At 43.0% G+C, this 11,892-nt stretch overlaps 1 protein-coding gene across 2 annotated transcripts in view; it reads left to right on the forward strand.

The window, feature by feature from the left end:
* LOC144722281 (disks large-associated protein 3-like) overlaps positions 1 to 8,578 on the forward strand; it is a 46,410-nt gene extending 37,832 nt beyond the window's left edge. For both annotated transcript variants that reach the window (XM_078600382.1, XM_078600383.1), the window contains exons 6-7: positions 257 to 418; positions 1,672 to 8,578. In XM_078600382.1, the coding sequence (XP_078456508.1) occupies positions 257 to 418; positions 1,672 to 1,911 (402 nt within the window). In that variant the 3' untranslated portion in view covers positions 1,912 to 8,578. The remainder of the gene's footprint in view (positions 1 to 256; positions 419 to 1,671) is intronic.
* Positions 8,579 to 11,892: the final 3,314 nt, after the last annotated feature.

The raw sequence follows: 11,892 nt of genomic DNA on the forward strand, positions 1-11,892 counted from the left end.
GCGGAGTACCTGAGGAGACTGCTCAAGTCCGCAACCGTAGAACGTCCGCAAACCTTACTTGCTGTACTGTCGCATTGCATCACGACTTGGTGTTTCACACACGAGCGTTAGCTGTTGCACGAGCCGTCATCCCCCACATCCCAAATTGGATTTGTTCGTTGCGAGGGGTCGATCAACCGGTACGTGACGGCCTCTGTGGCCAGCTGCTTTACTCGAACCTTAACACCTTAACGGTTCGTATTTTGCACAAATGCAGGACCCGGACGCCACGCCTCGCCCCACCTCCACAGACCTGGCCGGCTTCTGGGACATGCTGCAGCTGTCCGTGGAGGACGTGAGCACGCGGTTTCACGAGCTGCAGCAGCTCAAGGTGGCCGGATGGATTCAGGCCACGCCGCCGCCACCTCCTTCCGCCAAGGTGAGGATGGGTTGCACTGCCGTTGTCGTTATGAGCCCTGACACGATTCGCCTTCCCTGCTACCGACGTGAACTTCGCGAGCAAGCTTCGAAGTTCACGTCGGTTGCAGGGATCGATTTTCGTAGGTGAATTATGTGCCTGGTTGTATGTTTGCACCGTTAAACCCTTGGCGAGCAGAAATGATGTAAAAGGTGCTGCCCTGCAATTATTTGCGCGTGCTACTGCTTGTGGAAGAACCTCCACTGTAGAGGAAGCTCGAGAGAGAACCCCCTGTCTAGAGAGCCCCCCCCCTCTCTAGGGTGACCTATTCTGTCATGCGAACCAGACAACGTCTTGCTCGAAGAGGTGGAAGTACCCATACGTTACCCCACCATTCCCGGCCTCCCGATCTACTGTCTACTGATCCCATTCATACTGCCGAGTGGACAGAGGCATTAATTATCAACTCCGATTGGGAAAATTTGAAAATAAGCTGACTAAAAAATATTTTCAAACTTGCATGCCGTTTCTTAACTACTTAGCTAATTTTACAAATGTATGTGATTAATGCATAACTTTGATAAAATATACCAAATTAATACTTGGCATATTAATTATTTTAAATTTAGATTTAAACAAATTTCTTTAGAACTGCTTTTTGTGTGTAGTTGGTTGTTCCTTTCCCCCGCACCTCCAATTATCACATGGTTGGCTACATATGGTGCGAAATAAGTTATACATACATGCATACATTTGCATTCAATTCGAAATCCCCACCGTTGAAATCTGAATTAACTTGTGAATAAAGGAGGGCAGTGAATATTTTGTTGGAAAAGTATTTTTGGTAACTAGCCCCCCCCCACCTCATATAACCATCCCCATAACCGCCTGTCCCCCTCCCCCACACAACCTTAACATAGATCGTAATTGGCGCCACGGTGGCGATGTTAACTTCCTCGCCTGGTATACAAGAGGTTGTGGGTTCTATCCCGACCCCGACGATGCCTGTATATTTGGAGTTTGCGTGTTCTCCCTGTGGTCGTATTGATTTTTCTTCGGTCCTCCGGTTTTTCCCTCCACATTTAGGAACGTGCGTTTTAAGACTTTGGCTGATTGAAATGTCCACACGATGAGCCACTTCGTTGCGCTATCATTTGTGATAGCCAGGTCGCTTCTGAAATAAAAGCTGTATAGCTCGTTTGGCCTTTACCTGGTAAAATAACATGAAAGTGTGGGATTTTAGTCTAATTATATCCGTTTTGTGGGCTGCGCAGGAAGCGGGCCGCCAACTGGCGACGGCGGGGTCGGTGACGTCGCGCCGCGGAGGCCGCGCCCTGCGGGGCTCCCTGAGCCGCGACAAGTCGAGCAGCGAGTCGGCCGACAAGCAGCGCGCCGAGGAGGCACGCAAGCGGCTCATGGCGGCCAAGCGGGCTGCGGCCGGCCGCCAGAGCTCTGCCACGGAGAGCTCCGACAACATCGAGATCTACATTCCTGAGGCGCAGACGCGGCTGTGAGGCGGCGGCGAGGGGGGGGGCCTTGCCCTCTCACGCCCGCCAGCCCCTGTCCACACCCACACCCATCTCCCCGTCATTGGCACAAACCCCAGGTTGACACTGTGACTGGATCACAGCGAGGCAAAGCAACTGCAGAGAGCACCTTTTGAGCCCGACGTGTAGTTGTTATTTTCAAGTGGAGCTACGATGTAGCCCCGTATTTTTGCAGCGAAGAAGTCGACAGTAAAAATGCAGAAATTGCCGCCTCGGAGTTTCCCCAAGGCCCTTGGACTTGCAACCTCCTCCTACGCACCGTCGCCGCAACACAAGCCTGCATTGCGAATTGTAAAGAAGGCAGTCTGTTAAATTTGGATTCAGCATTCTACAATTCATTTGCGATGGAGATGTGATACTCCAGCAGATATATTTTAATTATTTGCCATTGGACATTTTAAATGAAACAACCCACTCAATGAAACAAAAAAAATCGTCTCGTCTTATATGAAACCAATAACATTTATACACAGTTCAGCATCGCAAAATTAGTAGCTTGCAACAGATGCTTTTTGGTCTGTGCAGAAGGTCTTTAAACGTGCGGATACCATGGATGAACATCAGAGACTAATTGAGTGAAAATTGGACTTTGAGCAAATGCACTTGTGCAAAAATGAGTGTACTACAGAAGTAGCCGATGTATGTTGTTTATTGCCTTCCTATACAGGTAAATATAAAGAACAATTTTTAATAAAACTACATTGTGGCTTAAAATTTTCGTGACTGCAGGAATTAATATTCTTTGGTTCTTTCGGTAAAGTAACGTAGATAGAAAAATAATGATAAGTGTACTGGCAATCTATTTTTTAGACTGTAGCCTGGTTATTAAGTTTGGTGAGCGTATTGACAGTCTATAATAGCATACAGTCTACATTAGACTGCCAGTATATTCACCCAGCTTAAGAACCGGGCTACAGTCGACATTAGTACTATTTGGGTCTTTCGGTAAAGTCACGTAGATAGAAAAATAATAAAATACAAAATCACGACGTTTCCATCGCAACACAAGCAATCGTCTTCAGGTGACAAAAATACAGCGGGCAGACTGCTGAGGCAGGAAGAAAAATGTTCTCTCTATCTTCGTGGCTTCACCGAAAGACCCAAAGAGTTTGAATTCCTGCAGTCACGAAAAGCTTGAAGTCAGGAGTCTACATTAGTGTTTTTATTATTATTTTATTTGTATTCACTTTATTATTATTTTTCTACATTACTTTATCGAAAGAACCAAATAATTTGAATAAAACTAATTTAACATTCACATGGGGATATTGTTATTTTTATTTAGTAAATTGGAGACCACACAACCAGGGGGGGAGTGTCCATTGCCATGGTTGTAGCCTTGGTTGACCTGTGGATGCCCATGTTACACATTTTGCCTTATGAAGTTATTTTGTTCGGCTGTTCTATATTGTGGATTAATTTGGGCTTCATCATGGACCAGTACAAATGTGTAATGTGTTATATAAATGGCTCTGGGTGCAAAGTTTATACAATTCGGAGCAGCACTATGTGGAATACAACCACATTTCTAAACAATTGCCTCTAAAAAAATCAATTGTGAATTTGTTGGGAATCTTAGCTTTTGAGTCCTTTTTTTGTCATCGAGCATTATTGCACGAATATTTGTGCATCACGTCTAGAATGACACATTTTACTTAATGTACAACCTAACAGAGCCCAGGGAATAGTCGCGATTTTATTCTGTAATGCCACCGATAAAAAAAAAAATTGCAGCTTGTTCCTTAGTTGTTGGTGGCCAAAGTTATGCTTTGTATTAACAACCCTTTAACCTATCCTTTTGAGAGGTTTAATTCCACAATCCCATGTGCAGAGCGTGGAATGGTTCCAATAGAATACATACCCGGTGCTGTTACGTATCTGTTGAGGTGTGTGCTATATTAATTGGAGCACACCAGAATAATGCGGGGTGGGGGGTGGTGAATAAAACCCACATGGCCAGAGCTTCATCGGCTCTGTCCAGTCATATGTTATCTAAATTCCTTGTGCGCACAGTTGGCAGGGTTGTGCACTGGCTCCGGTTCATCCATACAGGTCCCACCACGGTTTTAATAATTGCAGGTGATGAGTTAAGAGTCCTAGGAGGGTGGAGATAATGTCTTTTGCGCCAGTGGGTGCCGAGCTCACGCCAGACCTCTTCTCCCTCGTGGATACATGGATTTCTTTTGGCTATAAAATCTGAGATGGACCTCATCTGAATTGGAGTAATGGCACATGACCGTTGGATATTTGAATCACTCTTTAAGATTGTTTAATAATTTTATTAAATTGCACGTGAGAGACTCCACATCAGATGATGTAGTCTATATTAGTTGAATACTGTGAATATTATTGATATTTGCCCAACTGCTTTGAGTTAGATATCTGCATTCCTGCTTTTCTAATGGTGGGCGATAGGCTTGGCTTAGTTAACATTAACACACAAATAAGCATAAATCAATGGGAATAAATAATGCATTACAACTTATTTGACCAAAACAGTGCTAAGTCACAAACTACTTCAAAGTGCATATACGATCCAACACTATCTTTTCTATACACTTGTGGCCATTATTTTCCATAAATCATCAAGAAAACTCCGGTCACTGCATCGCGCACTTTCAAATGTGCTTATACAGCTATTTGGAATGCTCTTCCTGGCAATATTAGGAAGCCACTGGAGTCGTGCACTTTTAAATCCTCCAGATTCACAAACTCGTTTCTTTAAAACTGCTTCTTGTGTTTAGTTGTCCTGTCCCCCACACCTCTGATTTAGCACGGTTGACTACGTACTGTGTGAAAAAAGTTCAATATACATAGTACAAGTGTGTTGTATGCCACAACAACAACTTAGAACTCTTGTAAACTGTAAATAGAGAACACTAATATGATAGTGCTCATGGGGGGTGTTTTTATTTTACAGTGGTTCAAATTGCAGCTATAATAGATTTCTAGAACAGTGCTTGATTTCCCCATTTACAATAGTTTTCCAGAAATGCTCCCGATTTCCTTATCTCAAATTAATAACTAATTTGTTTATTTAATCGTGCTAAACAGTCAAATGTTTTCCATATGTTATACTATTAATGATATCTGTATAGCTTCAGGTATTTATTTTGATATCAAAAATAGGCACAAATGGCCACTCCCTGTTGGGTTTGATGCAAAGGCAGCTGTTTGGAAGATGCCTTTTCCAGCTCGTGTTTATGTAGCAGCAGTTCTTCGTTACTTCCAACACCTTGTGATCGTGTTCGACGGCTATTTCTTTCTGTAAGAGTGTTTGTCTTTGTACTCTTTGAAGGTGTCTGAGATGCATAGTTAGCCAAGAAACCCATGGCCCATCACAGTTTGGCATTCATGTGCGAAACAGCCTTTTCCATTCATATGAGATTAACAGTGTACAATGTATACACGTTCGTGATGACCAACTATTTGGGAACGTAAAATCTGAAGGTTGTGGCTGGCACTCTTCATTATTGGTAACTTTTATTAACAGTCATTTGGATAGCATAGCCGATTACAAACATATTCACCGAGTAATGTTTGGTATTTTATCATTCAACATAAATGTATACAGTACTGCAATATATAATTTAAAATTGCATCCATGCTAATATTCTGAAATGAGGATTTTGCAGTGTTGCTTGGTAAATATAGCACAATTATCAAGTGATTTATAATCCTAATATTACACACTAAATATATACAAGTACAGCGTACGTTCCTGATAAAATTGAACAAAAATGTAACTGTTGCAGTTGTTTACATAATAATTATTTGTCAGAATAGTTTAATAATCACTTCGCTTAAGGCTTTATGCTCACCGTTGGGTGTAAAGTATGATGTGTTGCCACTTGCAGCTTCTCTTTGTAATTGTTTTTCTTGTCTTCTGACCTTTGCACAGTCAATTTTAAACGAGGGTATTTGTCACATCCGAGTGTCTTATACTGGTAAATAATATATGTATATATGTCTGTGTCAGTATGTATGTATATTCCTATATAATATACATATATAACTGGGTATTTAAATCAAAAATAGTGTAAATTAGGATGTACAAGTCACTTCAGTGGCATTGTTTGCAGTGCATAGTAGAATGACAGACTGAGACTTGTAGGGCCTATGTGCATTTGTGAATACAATTATACCTGCAATATTAATTGGTTTGTAATTGAATATATGACTCTGATTTACAATGTAGATGCTCTTTATTTTTCCCGTGCAGCTTTGCAAGAAGCATGTTGTTGTCGCACTGCATGGAAGCTGAAGAAAATGAGTTTTGTCAGTGGCACAGATGGCAATGTTATCGGGTATCCCTTGACATGGTATAAAACAAAGCAATTAAGGGCTATTACACAACGTTTAAACCCTTATTTTTACCGACGTTAGCTCTTTGTATATGCTTTGTAACATTCTCAAGCCCCTACCTACACTTGTTCTGCTCAGTCGTTGTACTTTGTATCGTTACCATGGGGTTTATCAGGACTAGTTCTCGGTATTTTGCTATTTTTTTTAGTTTAATTGTATTTCTGCTGGGTCCAAGGTAGGATTTGCCCTTAAAATTGTACTCCTTTGTCTTAAAACATTCTTTGCATTCTGATGACCGAAGAAGAGAGGCTGATCAAGTATAAGGAGGTTTGCAGCATACCCTTGTCCTGTGAGAAGAACTTACAGTGCAAGTTGCCTTCATAACAATCATACTTTGATACTTCCAGAATGAGGAAACGCTGACGGTGGTGTCCATCGCATCTGGTCGCGTGTATTTGTGCATTGCGAAAAAAATTGGTATGGACACAAAAAAGGATGCAACTCAAGTTTCGACAAGTGATTCACTATTTCCTTGCAGTGCTGTCATCTTGTATTGATTGGGTGCCAAACAAGTGATTTGTATGTTTTTGCCAACAATGGTTTGTTGGTTTGATTACGACCCAGGCCTATCCCATCAACCCCTCTTTATCAAATCCCTCTTTTGTGTTACTGTCATCAAAAGTACACCACTTAAAATAAGCCACTTCATTTCAATTATCGAGCATTGGTTAAGGCGCTTTATCAATCTCATGTAAGATAAGATGGTACAGGTTAAGCCTCATTGATAGCTCCACCGGCGAGGGTGTATTGAGATGCTTCTCTCCATTGTCAAATCAAAGTCAATGCTGTGTGTAATGACAACTATTATGCGGATGCCCCCACACGTGCATGAATTGAAACGGGGGGCTCCACGTAGAAGATTTGAGAGTAACACCTCGGTGAAAAACCCTGTTAAGTGAAATTGTCGGTCAGAATAGGTTTCCTGACATTCTGTAAGTATCGACAGCCATGTGACATTAGCTTCTGTCAACTGACGCTTGATTCGTATGTAAACATTGGGTGTATTACTATTCGTCATTGCAGTCAATGTACATGTTCAAAACGAGGAAATTAACAGCAGAGGAATACATGAAAAAGTCAAGCCAAGGGTGTGTGAAGAGAGGTCTGGACTGGTGCAGTGTGTGTAGCTTCGGCTCAGCATTAGTCTTTATCTAAACAAAGTTGCATGGGAGAACCTTTTTAAAATCACTTATGGACATTATTCATGGGTAAACAATACAAATTTAAAATGTTTCAGTGTACCAAAACAATAACGACCTTAAATGTTTGCAAGGTCATTTAAATCTTCACGTAACTTGAAAATTCTAACCACTTTTGATAACATCAAGTTTCTACAGTTTTGAAAACTTATACTCTACATTTCCCCCCCCCCCTTCCCCCGTATGCACTATCACAAATACAACTTTTAACAGATTGCTTACATAATTAATGATCTTTTAAGTATTTTGTAAACAATTATAACCAAAGTTTTCCCTTTACTCTCACATCTGGAATCCCCGCGCTAAGAAAATACAAATAAAACTTGCAGAGTACTAATTCCCACCCAGCAACAACTTGCAGGTCTTTATTTCAGGAAATTTTTGACAAAAATCACAACATTCGTGACATAAATTATCGTTGTGAATGGTATAACAATAATATAGTGTTTACCTACATTGAAGAATGTAATCCAGTTATTTATTAAGAACATAATTGTATCAAGCCATGTATAAAGTAATGCTTTATTTTAAGTCTCATTACAGAATCACAATGTGTAATGTATGGATGCTGTTTAGATAAAAATAAAGTGATATACAATACACACACAAAAATTGCAATGTCTTCGATGTAGTTTGAACATTTTTCACTCATGGCACTAAATTTTCGGTTCCAAAATCCCAAAGTTACCACAAATGACATTGTATGATGTATTCTTACAGTAAAGCATTGCTGTGGGCTGTTTATCTTCAGTATTAAATGTTTTCAATACAGTTACGTATAGATACAAGTTTTTAGGTTACAATGTAAGCATAAGCACTAAAATTTCTCAAAGTATTAAACTAATCTAAATTCAGATACTGTAGTACGGTTTTGCTGTGGTTTGTCATCTGTACTTGCACATTGTTCTCAGTCGCCTGTATTTTTACTGCATATTCCCACTGTGTTGCTAAATGCTATTTTCCCCCTTTTTTATTTTTATAAGAGCGTAAGTGTTTTAGATGTTAAGATTGTTAATTACAGTTGTATAAATGACGTGTGGTCGTTAATAAAAAAAAATGTCAGAAATGAGGCCCCTCCCCCCCCCGTTTGCCATTGTGCTGAGCTTCTACAAAATGTTGGTGCCAAGAATGCGCATAAGTCCCCTGGAGGGCACGCAGATTGGCATCTTGGAAAAAAAAAGTGAATTCTTAAAGTTAACTTTTTTTGTTAAGGTCTTGGAACGTTGGTAGAGGCAAGCGACATTGTAAAAAATTCAGTTTAATTTTGCCACAACTGTGACATTAATGAATGTGTGTTAATGAATGCTCAATGCACCACTTATGTGTTTATGCTGTGAAAACATGTGAATGCGGTGTTATTGACAAACGTTAGTTTTGTCTAAGTAATGTTTTCCTGTAAATCAAGGTGCAAGTTGCATCCATCCTTGATATTAGAACAGGATATGTTTTTTTATTAACTAATCACCATATCACAGAGGTCTTGTCTCTTATATGACTGCAGAGCGAGTTGGCGAGTCTGCCGAGTACAACACGCGAAATGATTCACGCGATCAGTCATGTCTCAGTCGATCGAATTCCACCGCGCCAAGCATGATACGTGATGCGTAGATTCGTGCAGGCAACCCATCATAACACGGCAGTGTGCTTTTTTTCCCCAGTTGTCTTGACTCTTGCAATATTCCCCCTCTCTTTTACATACATAACCAACGCCTCCTTTTTGTTCTTCGCGTCAGAAAAACGTTTAAGCCGCATCTTCACCAACGACTGCGAGGTGGAACCAGATCTGGCCAATGCGTCACAACAAACACAGTGGGGCCCGAGTTGTGGCCAGTGGAATTTGTTGAAGGGTGGTGGGTGTGGGGGGAGCGAGTTGGGCTGTCCGCGGCACGGACCACGTTTTTTATGGCAAGTTGCCCCCCTTCCCCCTTCTCCCGCTCTGCGCGGCGTGGCCAACAAACAATGGGACCCGCTGGACCGACGGGGCCGAGGGAACGACGACGCCGCCGCGCGCGCGCGAATGCGCAACGCGATTTGGCAATGCGTCATCCATGAGTTGCCGTACTGCCAAAGTTCTCAAGTACTGTCGTGTCAATGATGGGGGTTTTTCTGAACAGGATGTACTGTACTTGGTTTTTGTGTCATACCGAAAGCTACACACACTGACACACCGCAGCAGCGTTGGTCTTCGTCTCGTGGGGTTTTTCTCTTCGCTCCCATTATTTTGATACGGGCCTTTTAAACCCGTCAAACCGGTTTGGCTCTTGACAAGTCATCCCATATGTGTGCCTCTGCGCGCACTGGGCTGGAGTGAACAGAGGCAGTAAACGTCTCAAACTGAGCGTGCAAACTATAAAGTGCTACCGCAAGGCAATGCCTGCAAAACACTTATGGACCAACGGCAAAATGCATTCGCATTGATTCCGTGACATGATGAGACTGAATATTGATGACAACTGTATTGGGATTGCACCTCGACAACAGACCGTACTGTGTGTATGGTGGGGGTAAAGTGTGCGTACTACCAACGTTTCGAGTCCGTCTCTAAATAATCTTCTCTAGAGGGGGCTCGCTCGATCTCCCGCAGGAGTGGAGGCCCTTCCACCAGCAGTGCCGCGAGCAGGGAATTGCAGGGCCTGCGCCGCTGCCTTCTACAGTACTATATCGGAGTGCCTGTTGACGGTGGGAACTATGCAACGTGAGTTTAATGAAGCCATTTGCTCAGCGGTCTTAGCTGGTGAGTCAGCACGCGGAATGCAGGTTAAGCCAACAAACAGCAGTGCGTTTGTTTGGGTGCTCTAGATGTGTGTGTGTGGGTGACACCCGCGATTCAATAAGCGCGGTGGGTCAGGGCAATTGTTCAAAACAACCGAGACGATGGGGAAAAGTTATACCGTCGTTGTAATCCCTCCAACAGTATATATTGTGATTCATCGGTTTAATTATTACATTTAAATCAACGAGACGCTGTCAGTCATGCGTTGCCTGAGAGCATTGCTGACAGCAAATACGTATAAACACAGCTCCACTCTGTCACCGCATCATCAGCCAGGGTCAATTCACTGCTGGGTGAAGCCTTCCCCAAGCCTCCACCATCGTCATCAACCAGGGTTAATCCACTGCCAGATGAAGGCCGTCACCACCTCATACCATTGCAGCGTGCAATGTAACAATTCGCCCAGCACCTGCACACAAACACCGCTCCATCTCCCCGGTGGGAGAACAACCCTCTGATGCGTTCCGTTCCGGGCTGTCATCATGCTCGGCCAACTCTTCCCCGTTCTCGAGACGTTACCCTACCCAAGCTCACCTAACAGTTTGAATCGTGTAATTAACCTGCGTGTCGTCTCTTATTCGCACGTAGATATATATGTTTTAGTCTTCGTTGGCAGTTCTGCACAATCCAGTAGATGCATGTGTTGATGCACCCAGACCGTGAACTATTTAAATAGAGGGCACATCTGAGACAACGTAGAGCGCCTGTTGCAATGGATATTTGTTAAATAAAAGTACGATGGCAAATTATCAGTGAAGACGACACAAAACATTCAATTACAGGTGAGATTAAACAAACAAAATTCTGTTAATTAAAATGTGCGAGCATTATGCGAACGGGGAATTTACTTTTTTTGCAGCGCACGTAGTCAGTCAACAGTGCGAGCACAATCGCGAGTTGCGGGGAACAGGGAGGACGTAACGATTAGCGCACTAAGCGTGATGTGCAGTGACATTACGCTATGAAAATAGAAAGCGAAGTTCTATTCTGGACCATCGTTAACATCAGTAGCGAATAATAGCTGACCCGATCCTGGGTAGCCACCCTTGACCAACCCACAGCACTCACCGTGGTGATCGTGGTGTGTGCCCATGGGCAAACATCTCCCCTTATAGCCTTAACAGACTGGCGGGGCACGTGCTGTTAGCGAGTAGCACCTATGAAGATGGACACGACACACGAGGGAATGGGTGGCCATAAATACGCCCGACCGCCTTTGTCTTCCTCGTGGCGATATGTACACATCGCAGCAGGTACTCATTTGAGTCTGAGTCGACCTAGGGGAGGCCCAGGACCGGTTCAGATAGTGTTGGCCATTAGTGGGTATCGAACTCGGGTGGCTGGGTTCGGAGCGCAGCGCGCTTATCGATACACTATCGCTCCCCATGAAAGACAAAGATCAGCGAGCTTTTGTAAACTAAACAATTATTTTATTTTACCAGGTGAGGCCCCACTGACCTACATAGATTGTTTTTTCAGAAGCAACCAGGCCGCGAGTGTGGACATTTATCGCGGCTAAATAGTCTCAGCGCGCGTCTCAAAGTGCGGTGGGGCGACAGGGAGAGGACCCGGGGGGTCAATCCACGCGACCTCGGCGAGCGAGACAAGCAA

The sequence above is a fragment of the Lampetra planeri genome, chromosome 14 (assembly GCF_965212315.1).
Source record: "Lampetra planeri chromosome 14, kcLamPlan1.2.h2, whole genome shotgun sequence".
NCBI lineage: Eukaryota > Metazoa > Chordata > Hyperoartia > Petromyzontiformes > Petromyzontidae > Lampetra > Lampetra planeri.